The sequence below is a fragment of the Notolepis coatsorum genome, assembly GCF_963971535.1.
Source record: "Notolepis coatsorum genome assembly, chromosome: 2".
Classification (NCBI taxonomy): domain Eukaryota; kingdom Metazoa; phylum Chordata; class Actinopteri; order Aulopiformes; family Paralepididae; genus Notolepis; species Notolepis coatsorum.
Window position 1 is genome coordinate 55,581,635 of NC_140166.1, and position 23,602 is coordinate 55,605,236.

Sequence of the window (23,602 nt, forward strand, 5' to 3'; positions counted from 1 at the left end):
TGTGATCTAGCACTCTGTTAGAGCGGAGTCATCATTTAAAGGTGTGTGATCTAGCACTCTGTTAGAGTGGAGTCGTCATTTAAAGGTGTGTGATCTAGCACTCTGTTAGAGTGGAGTCGTCATTTAAAGGTGTGTGATCTAGCACTCTGTTAGAGTGGAGTCGTCATTTAAAGGTGTGTGATCTAGCACTCTGTTAGTGGAGTCGTCATTTAAAGGTGTGTGATCTAGCACTCTGTTAGAGTGGAGTCGTCATTTAAAGGTGTGTGATCTAGCACTCTGTTAGAGTGGAGTCGTCATTTAAAGGTGTGTGATCTAGCACTCTGTTAGAGTGGAGTCGTCATTTAAAGGTGTGTGATCTAGCACTCTGATAGTGGAGTCGTCATTTAAAGGTGTGTGATTCTAGCACTCTGATAGTGGAGTCGTCATTTAAAGGTGTGTGATCTAGCACTCTGTTAGTGGAGTCGTCATTTAAAGGTGTGTGATCTAGCACTCTGTTAGAGTGGAGTCGTCATTTAAAGGTGTGTGATCTAGCACTCTGATAGTGGAGTCGTCATTTAAAGGTGTGTGATCTAGCACTCTCTGTTAGAGTGGAGTCGTCATTTAAAGGTGTGTGATCTAGCACTCTGTTAGAGCGGAGTTGTCATTTAAAGGTGTGTGATCTAGCACTCTACTAGACTAGACAGTACTAGAAACACAGTACACACTACTAGACCAAAGGTCACATGAAGGTCACTGTGATATCCCTCCCCCCTCCCCCCTCTCCCCCCCACAGCCCCCAGCCCCCCCTCCCCCCAGAGACCCCGCATCATCGCCGGGCCCCAGAACCTCACCGTGTCTCTGCACCAGAGCGTGGTGCTGGAGTGCATGGCCACGGGTGCCCCGCGCCCCCTGGTGTCCTGGAGCCGCGCCGACAGCCGGTCCATCGACGTCCACAACACCAAGGTCCTGGGCAGCGGCAACCTCCTCATCTCCGACATCAAGCCCCAGCAGGGAGGCGTGTACCTGTGTCGAGCCACCACCCCGGGCACCCGCAACTACTCCATCGCCTCGGCCAACATCACCGTGCTTGGTAAACACTTAACACTTTCTCTGCCACGCTTATGTACATCATTATACCATCCTCTGCCAGCTCTATTTAACATGGAGAAGTTCCCCTTCTTTGCAGGGCTATAACTTTTTTAATTGTATTGCTTGACATTATTATGGCCCATTCAATGTCCTATATCTATTGTTCAGGATGTAGGAACATTATACTTTTTCATTCACATATTCATACTAAAATACGGTCTAAAGTATAAATATGTTTTTATCGTTTTCTGCAGCATTCTGCAGAACGTGATTTATAGCCCTAAATGCATTATATTGATGATCAAATACAGTTTGATAGCGATCGGTGCCAGATAAAGAATTTCAAATGGACGTGCTTCTAGAAGTTACTACTCATCATCTGATGTTGACCGGATGGGGAGGGGGTCGTTTATAATTCCGTGGCCAACGTTAGATGATTCATGTAGTGTCGGTGATATGATCATTAGAGCAGTTTGTATCGAACACGGTAAAAATAAACGCTGAAACTTACCCCAGTCTCCTCGGGCCGTTGGGTGATGAGCGTGGAGCAAACAGATTCCTATTATGGGATGTTGAAATATGCGATCCATCTCCAGGTTGTATAATAGTATATACGTCCAAATCATGTTGTTTATCGAGTTATTGGTAACGGATCGCTATCCATTGTGTCGAGCTCGAGTCCCGGGACCTATAGCGAGTGGTCGGACAGAATTTGGATGAGCACCAGTTTCCGTTTCCGGTTTCCGGTTTGGGCGATCCGCCGATCGGCCACCAGATGGCGCTCTTGAACCGTTGGAGAGTTGAGAGGGGATCAACAGTAGATCTCAAGTCTCCGCGGGAGAAATATGATTGCGTTCACAGATTTTTGAAATATTGATCTCAATGACGTGTTACGGCGTCATTGGCAGAATTAGCATGGCGGGGAATGACGTGTTAAGGCGTCCTTGGCGATTAAAGTGTTAAGTTACATCACCGTGCTGCTCGGTAAACACTTAAGTTACATCACTGTGCTGCTCAGTAAACACTTACGCTGATGATACTCTGTTTGATATCAGTAACATTAAACACTTATGCTGATCTATCTGTCTGTCTGTCTGTCTGTCTGTCTGTCTGTCTGTCTATCTATCTATCTATCTATCTATCTATCTATCTATCTATCTATCTATCTATCTATCTATCTATACACACATATATATTCTCTGTTGTTCTCTCCTCCAGCACCACCCTCCCTGGTGGAGTGGCCAGAGAGTCTGACCCGGCCCCGGGCCGGTACCGCCCGGTTCGTGTGCCAGGCGGAGGGGGTTCCCGCGCCCCAGATCACCTGGCTGAAGAACGGAGAGAAGGTCCACTCCAACGGACGCATCAAGATGTACAACAGGTCTGAAGGACTCTCCTGTCAATCAACATCACTGAGACATAGAGACATCATAGAGATATAGAGACATCATAGAGATATAGAGACATCACTGAGACATCATAGAGATATAGAGACATCATAGAGATATAGAGACATCACTGAGACATCATAGAGACATCATAGAGATATAGAGACATCATAGAGATATAGAGACATCACTGAGACATCATAGAGACATCATAGAGACAACATAGAGACATCACTGAGACATCACAGAGACATCATAGAGACATCATAGAGACATCATAGAGATATAGAGACATCACTGAGACATCATAGAGACATCATAGAGACATCATAGAGACATCATAGAGACATCATAGAGACATCATAGAGACATCACTGAGACATCATAGAGATATAGAGACATCACTGAGACATCACAGAGACATCATAGAGACATCATAGAGACATAGAGACATCACTGAGACATCACAGAGACATCATAGAGACATCATAGAGACATCATAGAGACATCATAGAGATATAGAGACATCACTGAGACATCATAGAGACATCATAGAGACATCATAGAGACATCATAGAGACATCACTGAGACATCATAGAGACATCATAGAGATATAGAGACATCATAGAGACATCATAGAGACATCATAGAGATATCATAGAGATATAGAGACATTATAGAGACATCATAGAGACATCATAGAGACATCATAGAGACATCATAGAGATATAGAGACATCATAGAGACATCATAGAGACATCATAGAGATATCATAGAGATATAGAGACATCATAGAGACATCATAGAGACATCATAGAGACATCATAGAGATATAGAGACATCATAGAGACATCATAGAGACATCATAGAGATATCATAGAGATATAGAGACATCATAGAGACATCATAGAGACATCATAGAGATATAGAGACATCATAGAGATATCACAGAGACATCACAGAGACATCACAGAGACATCATAGAGACATCACAGAGACATCATAGAGACATCATAGAGACATCATAGAGACATCATAGAGATATAGAGACATCATAGAGATATCACAGAGACATCACAGAGATATAGAGACATCATAGAGATATAGAGACATCACTGAGACATCATAGAGATATAGAGACATCATAGAGATATAGAGACATCACTGAGACATCATAGAGACATCATAGAGATATAGAGACATCATAGAGACATCATAGAGACATCACTGAGACATCATAGAGACATCATAGAGACAACATAGAGACATCACTGAGACATCACAGAGACATCATAGAGACATCATAGAGACATCATAGAGATATAGAGACATCACTGAGACATCATAGAGACATCATAGAGACATCATAGAGACATCATAGAGACATCATAGAGACATCATAGAGATATAGAGACATCACTGAGACATCACAGAGACATCATAGAGACATCATAGAGACATAGAGACATCACTGAGACATCACAGAGACATCATAGAGACATCATAGAGACATCATAGAGACATCATAGAGACATCATAGAGACATCATAGAGATATAGAGACATCACTGAGACATCATAGAGACATCATAGAGACATCATAGAGACATCATAGAGACATCACTGAGACATCATAGAGACATCATAGAGATATAGAGACATCATAGAGACATCATAGAGACATCATAGAGATATCATAGAGATATAGAGACATTATAGAGACATCATAGAGACATCATAGAGACATCATAGAGACATCATAGAGATATAGAGACATCATAGAGACATCATAGAGACATCATAGAGATATCATAGAGATATAGAGACATCATAGAGACATCATAGAGACATCATAGAGACATCATAGAGACATCATAGAGATATAGAGACATCATAGAGACATCATAGAGACATCATAGAGATATAGAGACATCATAGAGATATCACAGAGACATCACAGAGACATCACAGAGACATCATAGAGACATCACAGAGACATCATAGAGACATCATAGAGACATCATAGAGACATCATAGAGATATAGAGACATCATAGAGATATCACAGAGACATCACAGAGACATCACAGAGACATCATAGAGACATCACAGAGACATCATAGAGACATCATAGAGACATCATAGAGACATCATAGAGACATAGAGACACAGAGACATCATAGAGACATCACAGAGACATCACAGAGACATCACAGAGACATCATAGAGATATCACAGAGACATCACAGAGACATCACAGAGACATCATAGAGACATCACAGAGACATCATAGAGACATCATAGAGACATCATAGAGACATCATAGAGACATCATAGAGACATCATAGAGACACAGAGACATCATAGAGACATCATAGAGACATCATAGAGACATCACAGAGACATCATTGAGACATCATAGAGACATCACAGAGACATCACGGAGACAGGAACCCTAATTAATTGACCAGTTAGACGTTGTTAACGGTCTGTGTAGAGTCGACGTAATAGTCTCTCTGTTGACTTTAAAACTCTGTTCCCATGAAATATTCACCAGTCTGTCCCCGCAGTAGAAAGGATGCTGAATTATTTAGAGTCTAACTTCCTCCTCAGTCGCTCCGCCGCTCATCAAACTGTCTGCGTTAGTTAGTTAGTTAAGGGCTTTGGAGACAAAGAAAGCCTTTAAGCGACTCGTTAAGAGAGTCTCTACGACAGCAGGGGTCGGCAATTCAGTTTGGCCTCGGGGACAAATTTTTTCTCCAAACCATTGTATGGCCAGAACCAAAAACAATGGCTAATTTAATAAATTCATAATGACATTTCTTTAACTCTATGACGGACAGAGGCAGAAAATGGATCAAAATAAACGAGCTGCATAGGTGGCATAATAAACTGTAAACGAGAAGTTTTTTCTACTTTCCATTATTATAATACATGTTTGCACTGAACATTATACCTTTGTCTTTTTGCCATTTTATTATAAAACCAGAGCCAAGCTCCCCTCTCTATCGGTCTATCCTACATTACACGCAACCAGCGTCTGACGGCCCGTAACCTCGTTCCCAGTTTTATCTCCTCCGTGAGACTACGGCCGAAAGTGTGTATGGGGTAGAATTTTCGGTGCATGTACTTCCCCTGGAAGCTGCCTCCGAACAGACCGAACTTTTCCCGAATCCTGTCGGCAAACAAGCTAGAACGTCCCGGTCATGTAGTAAATTCTTCAGGCAAAGCCGTTGCAGTGGCTTAAACGAGGAAATATTGTGCACTTCACACGTTTCTATAATTGTTTTGTCGAAACCGGAAAGCCTGTAGCCTGTACTTCCGTTTAGACATTTTAGGAGGCATATCTTTACCAGCCTAGATGGCCCATTCTGTGGAGAGGACTGGACTATTGAGAAACGATAGGAATTTTCCATTGAAGCAAAGTATAATAAGCATTCTTTAGGTGGTGGTAGTTTCTCTGTTTGGACATTATAGCTTAAATATATAGCCTAGCCTATAGCTTAAATATATAGCCTAGCCTATAGCTTAAATATATAGCCTAGCCTATAGCTTAAATATATAGCCTAGCCTATAGCTTAAATATATAGCCTAGCCTATAGCTTAAATATATAGCCTAGCCTATAGCTTAAATATATAGCCTAGCCTATAGCTTAAATATATAGCCTAGCCTATAGCTTAAATATATAGCCTAGCCTATAGCTTAAATATATAGCCTAGTCTATAGCTTAAATATATAGCCTAGCCTATAGCTTAAATATATAGCCTAGCCTAAAGCTTAAATATATAGCCTAGCCTATAGCTTAAATATATAGCCTAGCCTATAGCTTAAATATATAGCCTAGCCTATAGCTTAAATATATAGCCTAGCCTATAGCTTAAATATATAGCCTAGCCTATAGCTTAAATATATAGCCTAGCCTATAGCTTAAATATATAGCCTAGCCTATAGCTTAAATATATAGCCTATAGTCCGTCTGATTTACATTTTTATATTTTTTTAAGTAATATTCTCAAAATAATCTGACGGGTCAACTGCTGTGTGTGTGTGTGTGTGTCTCACAGCAAGTTGGTGATCAACCAGATCACTCCGGAAGACGATGCCATCTACCAGTGCCAGGCGGAGAACCAGCAGGGCTCGGTTCTGACCACGGCCCGGCTGATCGTGGTGATGTCAGAGGACCGGCCCAGCGCCCCGAGGAGCGTGCGGGCAGACACCGTGTCCAGCTCCGCCATCCTGCTGGCCTGGGAGAGGCCGCTGTACAACGCAGACCACGTCATCGCCTACTCCGTGCACTACATGAGGGCTGAAGGTCAGAGTTCACTACTGTACACTACTGTACACTACTGTACACTACTGTACACTACTCTACACTACACTATACTACACTACACTACACTACACTACACTACACTACACTACACTACTCTACACTACAGTACACTACACTACACTACACTACTCTACACTACAGTACACTACACTACACTACACTACACTACTCTACACTACTGTACACTACTCTACACTACACTACACTACACTATACTACACTACACTACACTACACTACACTACTCTACACTACACTACACTACTACACTACACTACACTACACTACTCTACTCTACACTACTGTACACTACACTACACTACACTACTCTACACTACACTACACTACACTACACTACACTACTACACTACTCTACACTACTCTACTCTACACTACTGTACACTACACTACACTACACTACTCTACTCTACTCTACACTACTGTACACTACACTACACTACACTACACTACACTACACTACTACACTACACCACACTACACCACTCTACACTACACTACACTACACTACACTACTCTACAGTACACTACACTACACTACACTACACTACTCTACACTACTGTACACTACACTACACTACACTACACTACACTACTACACTACACTACACTACACTACTCTACACTACTGTACACTACACTACACTACACTACACTACACTACTACACTACACTACACTACACTACTCTACACTACTGTACACTACACTACACTACACTACACTACTCTACACTACTGTACACTACACTACACTACACTACACTACACTACTACACTACACTACACTACACTACTCTACACTACTGTACACTACACTACACTACACTACACTACACTACACTACTCTACTCTACACTACTGTACACTACACTACACTACACTACTCTACACTACACTACACTACACTACACTACTCTACACTACACTACACTACACTACACTACACTACACTACTACACTACACCACACTACACCACTCTACACTACACTACACTACACTACTCTACAGTACACTACACTACACTACACTACACTACACTACTCTACACTACTGTACACTACACTACACTACACTACACTACACTACTACACTACACTACACTACACTACACTACTATACACTACTGTACACTACACTACACTACACTACACTACTACACTACACTACACTACACTACTATACACTACTGTACACTACACTACACTACACTACACCACACTACACCACACTACACCACTCTACACTACACTACTCTACACTACTGTACACTACACTACACCACACCACACTACACTACACTACACTACACTACACTACACTACTCTACACTACTGTACACTACACTACACTACACTACACTACTCTACACTACTGTACACTACACTACACTACTACACTATCACTATCACTACACTACACTACACTACACTACACTACTACACTATCACTACACTACACTACACTACACTACTCTACACTACACTACACTACACTACACTACACTACACTACACTACTCTACTCTACACTACACTACTACACTACACTACACTACACTACACTACACTACTCTACTCTACTCTACACTACACTACACTACACTACACTACACTACACTACACTATCACTACACTACACTACACTACACTACACTACACTACACTACACTACTCTACTCTACACTACACTACACTACACTACACTACACTACACCACACTACACTACACTACTGTACACTACACTACACTACACTACACTACACTACTACACTATCACTACTGTACACTACACTACACTACACCACACTACACTACACTACACCACACTACACTACACTACACTACACCACACCACACTACACTACACTACACTACACTACACTACACTACACCACACTACACTACACTACACCACACTACACTACTCTACTCTACACGGAAGCTTAAGGTCAGTTCTCTCCCTCACTGCCCAGAGACACTTTTATTTCCCAATGGCAGGAAATAATAAACGCATTTAGTGGTTTAATGTCACCCGACCTCATAGCCCCAGGAACTGACAGTTAAACGTGTTCAGAGTCCTTTCACTTCCTTCTTCCCCCTGGAGGTGGAATGTGGGAAATTGACCATCTGTTGCCAATGTGTTGCCGGGTGGAGGTCAAGAGGTCAAGGAGAAGGAGGATTACTTCACCAAAAAATGATAACAGCTTTCTCACTGCAAACAGGAAGTGTCCTCAGTCTCAGGTCTCTGTCTCTTCAGTCTCAGGTCTCTGTCTCTTCAGTCTCAGGTCTTTGTCTCCTCAGTCTCAGGTCTCTGTCTCTTCAGTCTCAGGTCTCTGTCTCTTCAGTCTCAGGTCTCTGTCTCTTCAGTCTCAGGTCTCTGTCTCTTCAGTCTCAGGTCTCTGTCTCTCAGGTCTCTGTCTCTTCAGTCTCAGGTCTCTGTCTCTTCAGTCTCAGGTCTCTGTCTCTTCAGTCTCAGGTCTCTGTCTCTTCAGTCTCAGGTCTCTGTCTCTTCAGTCTCAGGTCTCTGTGTCTTCAGTCTCAGGTCTCTGTGTCTTCAGTCTCAGGTCTCTGTCTCTTCAGTCTCAGGTCTCTGTCTCTTCAGTCTCAGGTCTCTGTCTCTTCAGTCTCAGGTCTCTGTCTCTTCAGTCTCAGGTCTCTGTCTCTTCAGTCTCAGGTCTCTGTCTCTTCAGTCTCAGGTCTCTGTCTCCTCAGTCTCAGGTCTCTGTCTCTTCAGTCTCAGGTCTCTGTCTCTTCAGTCTCAGGTCTCTGTCTCTTCAGTCTCAGGTCTCTGTCTCTTCAGTCTCAGGTCTCTGTCTCTTCAGTCTCAGGTCTCTGTCTCTTCAGTCTCAGGTCTCTGTAGCTTCAGGACATCCTGTAGGACATCCTCCACTAATACCAACAGAATACCAATTATTTTGGGCCGCTACCCACACGGTTAGCTGTGTTGCTCATTCCACGAATGGACAATCCTTACAACTTGTACCTCGTTGTAAAGGTGACTAATCAGCCTTTCCAAAGATATAAAATACAATACCAATTGGTATTATTAAAGGGGAGGAATAATCAACCGAAATAACGTTTCCGAACTTTTTTTGAGGAGTTTATATACTACTAATGTACTACAGTATATTCTACTATATATATACTAATATACTACAGTATATTCTACTATATATATACTACTATACTACAGTATATTCTACTATATATACTACTATACTACAGTATATTCTACTATATATATACTAATATACTACATTATATTCTACTATATATATACTACTATACTACAGTATATTCTACTATATATACTACTATACTACAGTATATTTTACTATATATATACTACTATACTACAGTATATTCTACTATATATATACTACTAATGTTCTACATATACTACAGTATATTCTACTATATATACACTAATATACTACAGTATATTTTACTATATATACTAATATACTACAGTATATTCTACTATATATATACTACTATACTACAGTATATTCTACTATATATACTAATATACTACAGTATATTCTACTATATATATACTACTATACTACAGTATATTCTACTATATATACTATAGGCTTGTCCCCGACTAAGGATTTGTATAGTCGACTTTGATTGGCCAAAATGTGCCCATAGTTGACAAAAAATTCTAATAATTCTTATTTAATTATAATTTTTGGATCATTCCATTTGGGCTGTGGGGGGTGCTTAATGTCTGAAGGAGTCGACTGAAGGCTTCTTGTCTTCTGCAAAAGCATGCAATTGGTCCACTGATGGATACATCTTGATATGTGTCTAGTCTAGTGTGTTCATTAGATGGGTGAAATCCTCTTTCAGTGCCTCTGTGCCTGTTTTCTTAGGCAGTTGGCCTCTGGTATGCGTACCATTAGCGTTAGCCACACTTCTAGGCCTCTTTTCTTTTGGTGTTCCATATGTAGGGTGTTCCATATGTAGGGTGTTCCATAGGTAGGGTGTTCCATAGGTAGGGTGTTCCATAGGTAGGGTGTTCCATATGTAGGGTGTTCCATAGGTACGGTGTTCCATATGTAGGGTGTTCCATATGTAGGGTGTTCCATAGGTAGGGTGTTCCATATGTAGGGTGTTCCATATGTAGGGTGTTCCATATGTAGGGTGTTCCATAGCTAGGGTGTTCCATATGTAGGGTGTTCCATAGGTAGGGTGTTCCATATGTAGGGTGTTCCATATGTAGGGTGTTCCATAGGTAGGGTGTTCCATAGCTAGGGTGTTCCATATGTAGGGTGTTCCATAGGTAGGGTGTTCCATAGGTAGGGTGTTCCATATGTAGGGTGTTCCATATGTAGGGTGTTCCATATGTAGGGTGTTCCATATGTAGGGTGTTCCATAGGTAGGGTGTTCCATATGTAGGGTGTTCCATATGTAGGGTGTTCCATATGTAGGGTGTTCCATAGCTAGGGTGTTCCATATGTAGGGTGTTCCATAGGTAGGGTGTTCCATATGTAGGGTGTTCCATAGGTAGGGTGTTCCATAGGTAGGGTGTTCCATAGGTAGGGTGTTCCATATGTAGGGTGTTCCATAGGTACGGTGTTCCATATGTAGGGTGTTCCATATGTAGGGTGTTCCATAGGTAGGGTGTTCCATATGTAGGGTGTTCCATATGTAGGGTGTTCCATATGTAGGGTGTTCCATAGCTAGGGTGTTCCATATGTAGGGTGTTCCATAGCTAGGGTGTTCCATATGTAGGGTGTTCCATATGTAGGGTGTTCCATAGGTACGGTGTTCCATAGGTAGGGTGTTCCATATGTAGGGTGTTCCATAGGTAGGGTGTTCCATAGGTAGGGTGTTCCATATGTAGGGTGTTCCATAGGTAGGGTGTTCCATAGGTAGGGTGTTCCATATGTAGGGTGTTCCATATGTAGGGTGTTCCATATGTAGGGTGTTCCATATGTAGGATGTTCCATATGTAGGGTGTTCCATATGTAGGGTGTTCCATATGTAGGGTGTTCCATATGTAGGATGTTCCATATGTAGGGTGTTCCATATGTAGGGTGTTCCATATGTAGGGTGTTCCATATGTAGGATGTTCCATATGTAGGGTGTTCCATAGGTAGGGTGTTCCATATGTAGGGTGTTCCATATGTAGGGTGTTCCATAGGTAGGGTGTTCCATAGGTAGGGTGTTCCATATGTAGGGTGTTCCATAGGTGTTCCATATGTAGGGTGTTCCATATGTAGGGTGTTCCATATGTAGGGTGTTCCATATGTAGGGTGTTCCATATGTAGGATGTTCCATATGTAGGGTGTTCCATATGTAGAGTGTTCCATATGTAGGGTGTTCCATAGGTAGGGTGTTCCATATGTAGGGTGTTCCATATGTAGGGTGTTCCATATGTAGGATGTTCCATATGTAGGGTGTTCCATATGTAGGGTGTTCCATATGTAGGGTGTTCCATATGTAGGGTGTTCCATATGTAGGGTGTTCCATATGTAGGGTGTTCCATAGCCTTGGTGCATAATTAGCAAAGACTGCTCCCCATTTATCTTTCGGCTCTGGTTGGGAACCTTCGATAAACCAGTAGTAGAACTAGAGGATCATAATGTTCTAGTTAAGAAGAGAGTGGGTCATGAAGCTCGGCCCTGTTCCATTTAGTGCTTTGTATATAAGGAGGAGGACGTTAAAATCAATTAGTCATGAACGTGAAATATATTCTGGTCCGAATGTAATCTAATATTCACCTCTTTTGACCCTTTCCTCCCACCAGGCTTGAACAACGAGGAATACCAGGTCGTGATCGGCAACGACACCACGCGCTACATCATCGACGACCTGGAAGCCGCTCGCAACTACACCTTCTACATCGTGGCCTACATGCCCAACGGAGCCAGCCGCCTGTCGGACCACGTGGTGCAGCACACGCTGGAGGACGGTGAGCACCAACCTCTCTCTCTCTCTCTCCTCAGTAGTCTGACCTCTCTCTCTCTCCTCAGTAGTCTGACCTCTCTCTCTCTCCTCAGTAGTCTGACCTCTCTCTCTCCTCAGTAGTCTGACCTCTCTCTCTCCTCAGTAGTTTGACCCTTGACCTCTCTCTCTCTCTCCTCAGTAGTCTGACCTCTCTCTCTCCTCAGTAGTCTGACCCCTGACCTCTCTCTCTCCTCAGTAGTCTGACCCCTCTCTCTCCTCTCTCTCTCCTCAGTAGTCTCTCCTCTCTCTCTCTCTCCTCAGTAGTCTCTCCTCTCTCTCTCCTCAGTAGTCTCTCCTCTGTCTCTCTCTCTCTCCTCTCTCTCTCTCCTCTCTCTCTCTCTCTCCTCAGTAGTCTCTCCTCTCTCTCTCTCCTCAGTAGTCTCTCTCTCTCTCCTCAGTAGTCTGACCTCTCTCTCTCCTCAGTAGTCTCTCTCTCTCTCTCTCCTCAGTAGTCTGACCTCTTTCTCTCTCCTCAGTAGTCTGACCTCTCTCTCTCTCCTCTCTCTCTCCTCAGTAGTCTCTCCTCTCTCTCTCCTCAGTAGTCTCTCCTCTCTCTCTCCTCAGTAGTCTCTCCTCTCTCTCTCTCCTCTCTCTCTCTCCTCTCTCTCCTCTCTCTCTCCTCAGTAGTCTCTCTCTCTCTCCTCAGTAGTCTGACCTCTCTCTCTCCTCAGTAGTCTCTCTCTCTCTCTCTCCTCAGTAGTCTGACCTCTCTCTCTCTCCTCAGTAGTCTGACCTCTCTCTCTCTCTTCAGTAGTCTGACCTCCCTCTCTCTCTCTCCTCAGTAGTCTCTCTCTCTCTCCTCAGTAGTCTGACCTCCCTCTCTCTCTCTCCTCAGTAGTCTCTCCTCTCTCTCTCCTCAGTAGTCTGACCTCCCTCTCTCTCTCTCCTCAGTAGTCTGACCTCTCTCTCTCTCCTCAGTAGTCTGACCTCTCTCTCTCTCCTCAGTAGTCTGACCTCTCTCTCTCTCCTCAGTAGTCTGACCTCTCTCTCTCTCCTCAGTAGTCTGACCTCTCTCTCTCTCCTCAGTAGTCTGACCTATCTCTCTCCTCAGTAGTCTGACCTCTCTCTCTCCTCAGTAGTCTCTCCTCAGTAGTCTGACCTCTCTCTCTCCTCAGTAGTCTCTCTCTCTCTCTCTCCTCAGTAGTCTGACCTCTCTCTCTCTCCTCAGTAGTCTCTCCTCTCTCTCTCCTCAGTAGTCTGACCTCTCTCTCTCTCCTCAGTAGTCTCTTTCTCTCTCTCTCTCTCTCTCCTCAGTAGTCTCTCCTCTCTCTCTCTCCTCAGTAGTCTCTCTCTCTCTCCTCAGTAGTCTCTCCTCTCTCTCTCTCTCTCCTCAGTAGTCTCTCTCTCTCTCTCTCCTCAGTAGTCACTCCTCTCTCTCTCCTCAGTAGTCTGACCTCTCTCTCTCTCTCTCCTCTCTCTCTCCTCTCTCTCTCCTCTCTCTCTCTCTCTCCTCAGTAGTCTGACCTCTCTCTCTCTCTCCTCAGTAGTCTCTCTCTCTCTCTCCTCAGTAGTCTGACCTCTCTCTCTCTCCTCTCTCTCTCCTCTCTCTCTCCTCTCTCTCTCTCTCTCTCTCCTCAGTAGTCTGACCTCTCTCTCTCTCTCCTCAGTAGTCTCTCTCTCTCTCCTCTCTCTCTCCTCAGTAGTCTCTCTCTCTCTCTCCTCAGTAGTCTCTCTCTCTCTCTCTCTCTCCTCAGTAGTCTCTCTCTCTCTCCTCAGTAGTCTGACCTCTCTCTCTCTCCTCTCTCCTCTCTCTCTCCTCTCTCTCTCTCTCTCTCTCCTCAGTAGTCTGACCTCTCTCTCTCTCTCCTCAGTAGTCTGACCTCTCTCTCTCCTCTCTCTCTCCTCTCTCTCTCTCTCTCTCCTCAGTAGTCTGACCTCTCTCTCTCTCTCCTCAGTAGTCTGACCTCTCTCTCTCTCTCTCTCTCTCTCTCTCTCTCTCTCTCCTCTCTCTCTCTCTCTCTCCTCAGTAGTCTGACCTCTCTCTCTCTCCTCAGTAGTCTCTCTCTCTCCTCTCTCTCTCCTCAGTAGTCTCTCTCTCTCTCTCCTCAGTAGTCTCTCTCTCTCTCTCCTCAGTAGTCTCTCTCTCTCTCTCTCTCTCCTCAGTAGTCTCTCTCTCTCTCTCCTCAGTAGTCTCTCTCTCTCTCTCTCTCTCTCTCTCTCCTCAGTAGTCTCTCTCTCTCCTCAGTAGTCTGACCTCTCTCTCTCTCCTCAGTAGTCTCTCTCTCTCTCTCCTCAGTAGTCTGACCTCCCTCTCTCTCTCTCCTCAGTAGTCTGACCTCTCTCTCTCTCTCCTCAGTAGTCTGACCTCTCTCTCTCTCCTCAGTAGTCTGACCTCTCTCTCTCTCTCTCTCTCCTCAGTAGTCTGACCTCTCTCTCTCTCTCCTCAGTAGTCTGACCTCTCTCTCTCTCTCTCTCCTCAGTAGTCTCCTCTCTCTCTCCTCAGTAGTCTCTCCCCCTCTCTCTCTCCTCAGTAGTCTGACCTCTCTCTCTCTCCTCAGTAGTCTGACCTCTCTCTCTCTCCTCAGTAGTCTCTCCTCTCTCTCTCCTCAGTAGTCTCTCCTCTATCTCTCCTCAGTAGTCTCTCCCTCTCTCTCTCTCTCTCAAATTCAAATTCAAATAGGCTTTATTGGCATGAAATATCAACATACTTATTGCCAAAGCAAGTCCAACATACAAACAATAACATATATATTATTAAGCAATAAAACATACCATAATATTAGCAATAAGTAAAACAATCAACAGAAACATATTAAATTACAAAATAATCATTCAATCGGGTAGTCATTTTACAGATGTAGCCACCCAGATACATGTATTTACAGGGCTTGTTCTCTTATTGTATGACAACCATCTACATATTTTGCAGCTAAAACTGTACACTGACTTTTCTCCCCACATATATATAACAGCTTTTGATTATCAGGGAGATGGATAAACTGTGGATCAATTTTATTTATTTTATAAAAGAAAACTTCTCTTAGATCCTTGTATTTCTCACAGTATAGTAGGAAGTGAGGTTCTGTCTCAACATCCCCCTGATGACAAAGTGAACACAGCCTGGCCTCTCTGGGCAGCCAGTTCTGCCTGTGACGGCCTGTTTCTATGGCTAGACTATGTCCACTCAGTCTGTACCGTGTCAATGTCTTTCTTAATTTTATATCATTCACAGTGGTCAGGTATTCTGCCACTGTGTACTCTCTGTTTAGGGTCAAATAGAATTCTAATTTACTTTGAGATTTGGTTGATTTGTTCCAATATTCTATATAGTTTTCTTTTTGTTTTGAGGTTATTTGGTTGGGCCAGATTTTTTGGTATCTGTCCTGAGGCATTTGTGGGCAGAGATTTCTGACTAGCTGGCAGAGGGGACTCTTATCTGGGTTCATCTCTTGGCTCTGAAGGGCTTTGTAGTGGTAGGAGTGGGGGTCACTTGATTGGAGGTGTGTGTAAAATTTTATGGCTCGCTTTTGAATTTGAATGATTAGGGGGTATTGGCCGAGTTCTGCCCTGCATGCATTATTGGCAGTGTGTCTGTGGACCTTAAGTAGGTTTTTGCACAATTCTGCATGCAGTACTTCTAATGGGTGTTTTTCCCATTTTGGGAAATCTTGGTTAGTTAATGGACCCCACACTTCACTGCCATATAATATTATTGGATTTATTACGGAATTTAGAATTTTGAGCCAGGTCCTAATTGGGATGTCAATTGGAATTTTCCTTTTGATGGCATAAAAAGCCCTTCTTCCCTTCTCCTTCAATTCATTCACAGCCATATTGAAGTTTCCATTATGATTTATTTTCAATCCCAAATATGGGTAGCTTTTTGTGTTTTCTAATATGTGTGTGCCTAATTTAAATTTATTATGTGAACTCTGAGACTCGTGTCTCCTTTGAAAGATCATGACTTTAGTCTTCTTCATGTTTACGTTCAGAGACCATGTCTGACAGAACTGGTGGAGGATGTCTAGGTTCTGTTGTAGACCCTCTTTAGTGGCTGACAGCAGAACCAGATCATCTGCGTACATCAGTAATTTTACATTGGTATCGTGCAGAGTCAGACCGGGTGCAGTAGAAAGTTCTAATAACTTTGCTAATTCATTTATATATATATTGAACAATGTTGGGCTTAAATTGCACCCCTGGCGGACTCCGCGACCCTGGGTGAAGAAATTTGTTCTTTTATTTCCAATTCTAACAGTACATCTGTTTTTTGTGTACATGGATTTGATCAAGTCATATGTATTTCCTCCAACACCACTTTCTAGAATTTTGAAGAAAAGACCTTTGTGCCAAATTGAGTCAAAGGCTTTTTCAAAATCGACAAAGCAGGAATATATTTTGTTTTTGTTCTGTTTTACGTGAATGTCAATTAGGGTTTTAAGAGTGTATATATGGTCAGAGGTACGATAATTTGGTAAGAATCCGATTTGGCTTTTACTTAGAACGCTGTGTTCTGTAAGGAATTCTAGTTTCAAGTTCAAGTTTCAAGTTTCTTTAATAGTTGTCATACAGAAGTACAGAATACTTTTGTACAAAATGCTTCTTACTGTTGCGCTCCAGAGACTGTGCATGACAAGATAAGTATGAAATAAAAACATAGTAAAAATTAGAAGAAAAAAAAAAAAAGAGGTCACAGTGTTCAGTTTAGACATATGTACAATGTTCGTAGACGTAGTTACCATACAATATACAATACTGTGCAGTGTACTAATATACAATACTATATAGTGCAAGGCATAAATGGACGAGGTGCAGTTTAGGTACAATTCACAGTAGGTGTACGAGTTGTAGTGCAAATCCTTTATCAATAAATATAAAGTGTAAGTGTGTTTGTGTGATCTAAAGTGTGGAGAGTGGGTGCTGCAGTGTGTTGTTTGTTTGAGTGAGTGTGTGTGTGCGTGTGGGTGTGTGTGCTGTGTGCATTTGATGGTTGTTGCATAGTGATTATTGTTCGTTTAGCGATTATTGTTCGTTTAGCAGCCTGATGGCCTGGGGATAGAAGCTCCTTCTGAGTCTTTCTGTGCTCGCCATAAGACTCCGGTATCGCTTGCCTGACGGCAGCAGTTCAAAGAGGCAGTTGTTCGGGTGGCTCGAGTCCTTAATAATTCTCTTAGCCTTCCCCTTGCACCGCTTGTTGTAATTGTTCTGGAGGGTGGGAAGCCCCCCTCTAATTGTGCGTTCGGCTGAACGTGTCACTCTTTGTAGTCTGCTACGGTCTTGTGCAGTGCTATTCCCAAACCAGGAGGTGATGTTGCCGGTCAGGATGCTCTCTATTGTACATGAGTAGAAGTTCCTAAGGATCTTCTGACTGACTTGGAACTTCCTTAGGCGCCTGAGGAAGTAGAGGCGTTGTCGTGCCTTCTTCACAACACTGTCAATGTGTGTGGTCCATGTCAAGTCCTCGGATATGTGGGCTCCGAGGTACTTGAAACTGTTCACTCTCTCAACTGGTGCCCCGTCGATGCTGAGGGGGCTGTAGTCCTTGACCCCCGACCTCCTGAAGTCCACAATCATCTCTTTTGTTTTGCTGACGTTCAGGGAGAGGCAGTTCTCCTGACACCACTGTGACAGGTTCTCTACCTCTTCCAGGTAGGCCCTTTCGTCGTTGGCAGAGATCAGGCCCACCACTACTGTGTCATCAGCAAATTTGATGATGGTGTTGTTGTTCCGCTGTGCTACGCAGTCATGTGTGTACAGGGAGTAGAGGAGGGGGCTCAGAACACAGCCCTGGGGGGCCCCTATGTTGAGCGTGATGGATGAGTCTGGTGTTGATGATACTACATAGAAGTTTGCCCAAATTACTCGTCACACAGATACCCCTATAGTTTTTTGGGTCATGTTTATCTCCACTCTTGAAAATTGGGGTTATGAGTCCTTCATTCCAGACATCAGGAAAATAGCCTAGATTTAGTGTCAAATTGAATAATTTTAAAATAGCCAATTGGAATTTTTCAGAGCTGTGTTTAATCATTTAATTTAATATGCCATCTGTACCACAGGCCTTTCTAGCTTTAAGGCACTGGAGTTTTGATTTCAGCTCTTGTTCTGTGATTGGGAAGTCTAAAGGGTTTTGATTATCCTTTATGATATTTTCCCATTTTTGTAATTTTTCACATATCTGGCTGGTTTCCGTTTTTGTATTTAGGGGTACAGTTGTAAAGAGTGATGTGAAGTGGTTTGTCCAAACATCCCCATCTTGGATAGCCATTTCTTCCGGCTTATCTTTATTCAATGAGTTCCAGTGGTCCCAGAAGGAGTTAGAGCTTAGAGAGTCCTCTATTTTGCACAATTGTTTATTTACGTGATTGTTCCTTTTAATTCTGATGGTCTTTTTGTAGTGTTTCAATGATTCACAGTATTGGAGGCGTAGGGTGTCATTTTGTGGGTTTATGTGTTTCTGGTTTGATATTTTTCTTAGCTGTGTTCTAAGAGCTTTACATTCTTTGTCAAACCATTGGTCCTTTTTAGTTTTTCTCTGTTTGTTACCTGATAGTTTTAATTTGGACTTTGTTGCAGTTCTTTCAAATATATAATTGATGTGTTCTACAGCTAGGTTTACTCCTTCAACACTGTTAGAGTATGGCATGGCTAGGAACGTATCTAACAGTGATTGTGTCTCATCACTGGCGATGGCTCTCTGGTAGTCCTGCATGCTGTTCTGGGACCATCTGTAGTATTTGGGGATGTTGTATAGTTTACTGGGCTGTGTAGGGGGATTTTTGAGCGACTCAGTTCTTTTCATGTATGCAGTGATCTGACTGTGGTCGGAGAGTGGGGTCAGGGGTTTGACTGTGAATGAACTGAAGGATACTGGATCCAGATCTGTTATCATGTAATCTACTGTGCTGCTGCCAAGGGGTGAGCAGTAAGTGTACCTTCCTTGTGAGTCCCCTCTCACACGCCCATTGACAAGGTAGAGACTCAGTCCTCTACACAGCTGTAATAAATCCTTTCCATTTTTGTTTATGGAAGTGTCATGGTTATTTCTAGGGGACTGGTTTACATGGTTGCATATGGTGTGGTCAGATATGAAATTGTCTCCATGTGTACTGGTGAAATCAGGGTGGGTTCCCGTTCGGGCGTTGAAGTCACCGCAAACAAGCACATGACCTTGACTTTGGTAAAGACATATTTCTGATTCAAGGTTGGAGAAGATGTCGTCTGAGTAATATGGAGACCCAGTGGGTGGTACGTAAATTCCACAGATAAATAGGTCTCTCTGAGAGGGGATTACTTCTTTATTTAGTTTTAACCAAATATGATTGTTCCCGGTTTTTAGAATCTGTATTGACTGGTGGAGTTGTGATTTGTACCAAATTATCAATCCCCCTGAGTCTCTGCCCTGACTAATATGTTTAGTTTTATTCGATGGCAAAATGACTTCTCTATAGTGAGGAGGGCAGTGTGTGTCTACATCTTCTCTGCACCATGTCTCAGTTAGGATTAAGAGGTCATTGTTTGTTATAGCCTGTAAAAAATCTGAGTCTCTACTCTTAAGGCCGTATGTTGAAGAGCAAAGACCCTGTATGTTCCAGCAACTAATGGCGAATGATTGCATTTTGTACAAAAATTATATAAAGGTATAAAAGGTTATAACTAAGGTATAAGGGTATTCAGTCAATGAAAAATATATATAAAGGTGTTCAAAGGTATAAAGGTTATAGGGTATAAAGGTATTCAGTCAATGGACGAACATCACAGAATAAATTCAACAACAACAAAGGCGACAGCAGGCAGTTGGCCTGCTTTTCTTTTGGTCGATTGCTAGCTTGTAGTGAGAAGTTTACTGCATAGCGTGTATAACATTTGTTTGATCTCATTCAGCTCTGATGTGGGTGGGGGGGGGGGGGGCCTGGTCAGGGCGGATGCATAGGTCATCTCCTGCGGCGGACGGTGAGGGGGTCGGCTGGGGGGACGTCTCCTCTCACTGGGTGGGTTGGAAGGGTGGGGTGTGGGCTGGGGGCGGTTGAGGGGTCGGCTGGGCGGATGTCTCCTCTCACTGGGTGGGGTGGAAAGGTGGGGTATAGGTGGGGCATAGGTTTGTGGGGTGACTCCTCGTGGGTATCTCATGGGCCTATGCTTTCTCGGAGAGGCCGGTGTGTGACTGGGTCTGTTGGGGTTGCGTCCGAGGGCAGCATCCTTTAATGTTTTTGCAAATGTCCTCACTCCCGCATTGTTTAGGTGTAGCCCATCATTATTAAAGTCCCATCTGCCGATGTTTGTGTGGTGGGCCAGGTGGACATTTTTGAGGGCAGCACAGTTTCTTGAGGTCTCCATGTTGATTTCGTGAATGATGTATGGAGGGGTGTCCATCCTGGGGAGGAGGGTGGAGATGATTACTCTGGTGTGTGGGAACTCCCTGGAGGCCTTCTCAGCCACCCTGGTCATTGCTTCAGCAGTTCTATTCTGTAGGTAGTGGAGGTCATTTGTGCCTGTGTGCACCACCATGTACTGGGGGCTCCCTAGAGTGTCGTGTCTGAGCAGCTCCATGGCGTGGCCTGTGTTCCGACAGCGCTTGGCTGTCACCTTGAGGCCCGGGAAGAGGCGTGCTGTGTCCAGGTATTTGCCATTGGAGTCCATGAGGAGGACTACCTGGGCTTCGGGCTGGGCTGGTCTGGTGGACTGGGGCCGTGGCTCGGGTGGAGGTTGGGCTGCTGGAAGGGGGTCTGAGTCCAAAGGTATGTCATTGGGTGTCAGGCTGGGAGGGGTAAGTGGGGTCAGGGGGGGGGGGGTATATTCTGGTTTGGCAGTAGGGGGGGGTGGGGTGGTGAGTGTTGGAGCAGAGGACCGCTTTTGATCGGGGGGGAATGTATGTATTCTTTCTTCTTGTCGTTGTAGCTTTACTTCCTCTATCTCACTGCGTAGAGACTCCTCCCGGCTGTTTGTATCTTCCTTCATGGCTTTCATCCGGGCCTGTAGGGTGTTGTTGTCCTGCTCTAGCTCCCGCATGGTTTCTGTGAGCTCCATGACCGTCCTCTGGGTCTCCCTCAGCTCTGAAGTGGTCTGCTCCCCGTTCCTCTTCAGATGACGGAGCTCTTCTCCCAGCTGCTGAATGGTGCAGGGCTCAGTCAGCCTGGCCAGAGTCCTCTCTTTAAATTCAGTAAACTCCAGCTCCAGGAGAGATACGCTTTCTCTCAGCTGCTGGACCAGTTTGGAGGGTGTTGAAGGAGTGTGGATGGATGGGCTGACTGGTGCTCTTTGTGCTGGCAGTGGCATCACTGGGTTCACTGTGTGGTTGGAGGGAGTTGGAGTGGCACAGTCAGAAGGGCTAGTTGCTGGTTTTGACTCTGATATTTCTGTGTCTGTGTTCACCTTGTCCTCTTCTGTCTGTGTGTCCGCAGCCTTGTTGGTATTGGGCACAACTCTCTCCACTTCCGTTTTTATTTTTGGGAAAAGCTCTTGAAATATGTTGAGGTTTGCTTCATTTCCCTGTACTAATACAGTCCCTTTAACATAGTAAGAGATTGTTAGAACTGGGTTATCAGTGTCCAGGGTCTCATCATGGCATATCGTGTGGCGTCCTCCTCGACCGATGCCTTCTTTCACAACATGGTCATAGTGGTTACAGATCACCTGTTTCCAGGAGTTAACATGTTCTGTGTGGAAGATGAGGTCATTCATCACCATCTTGTCCTTATAGACAGTGTAGTCAGCATACAGCTCTTCTGGGTGGGCCAAAAGTGTCTCCTCCTTGTGTTTTTTCTTGTTTTTATTACTTTTGCAACTAGGAGGGTACTCAACTTCTCTGCTGCACAGCCTGTTTTGGTTATTTTCCATGGCAACACACCAGGTAATACACAAACTTAACTGACTGAGACTGTTGTTATTAGCTTTTTGTACAAGATATTATTTAGGATTTAGCTGGCTGGCTAGCTGTCGTTATCTAACGTTGTGTAGCTAAGCAGCTAACTGGCGTTATATGCAGCCAGGCAGGTCGGCAGCTAACGCAGCTAACTATCGTTATATGCAGCCAACCGGTCCCGCTAGCTAACGCAGCTAACTATCGTTATTTACAGCCAAACTGTCCCGCTAGCTAACGCAGCTAACTATCGTTATATGCAGCCAAACGGTCCCGCTAGCTCTCGTAGTGACGTTATAAAGAGCCAAACCGTCCCGTTAGCTAACGCAGCTAACTATCGTTATAATGAGCCAAACGGTCCCGTTAGCTCTTGTAGCAATGTTATATTGAACCAGTAACGTTATAATGAGCCAAACGGTTCCGTTAGCTCTTGTAGCAACGTTTTATTGAACCACACGGTCCCGTTAGCTCTTGTAGCAACGTTTTATTGAACCCAACGGTCCCGCTAGCTCTCGTAGCTAACGGTGTCAGTATACCTGACTACTCTGTTAGCCTCCTTAGCTGCTGTAGGCCGTTGTCTCCTTTCTACTTGCTCTTCTCTTTGGATTTAAATGTTGGTCTTTGTCCTATTGGATCTATATATATTCATGTTGCCTTTGTGAAGTTTATCTCTTCCTTCTGTTTAGTTATTCCATTAACAGTTGAATATTCTTTAGGGGTTCATCTTAGCTGAACTTAGCTGAACCTCTTAGCTGAACCTCTCTCTCTCTCCTCAGTAGTCTGACCTCTCTCTCCTCAGTAGTCTGACCTCTCTCTCTCTCTCTCCTCAGTAGTCTCTCCTCTCTCTCTCCTCAGTAGTCTCTCCTCTCTCTCTCCTCAGTAGTCTCTCTCTCCTCTCTCTCTCTCCTCAGTAGTCTGACCTCTCTCTCTCTCCTCAGTAGTCTGACCTCTCTCTCTCTCCTCAGTAGTCTGACCTCTCTCTCTCTCTCTCCTCAGTAGTCTCTCCTCTCTCTCTCCTCAGTAGTCTCTCCTCTCTCTCTC

The 23,602-nt window shown here is 43.8% G+C and overlaps 1 protein-coding gene across 1 annotated transcript in view; it reads left to right on the plus strand.

Annotated features, from left to right (window-relative positions):
• prtga (protogenin homolog a (Gallus gallus)) overlaps positions 1-23,602 on the plus strand; it is a gene marked incomplete at both ends in the record, with an annotated part of 151,053 nt that overhangs the window by 45,175 nt on the left and 82,276 nt on the right. The window contains 4 exons of the mRNA XM_084308158.1: positions 773-1,069; positions 2,287-2,446; positions 6,518-6,765; positions 12,563-12,727. Of these exons, the coding sequence (XP_084164284.1) occupies positions 773-1,069; positions 2,287-2,446; positions 6,518-6,765; positions 12,563-12,727 (870 nt within the window). The remainder of the gene's footprint in view (positions 1-772; positions 1,070-2,286; positions 2,447-6,517; positions 6,766-12,562; positions 12,728-23,602) is intronic.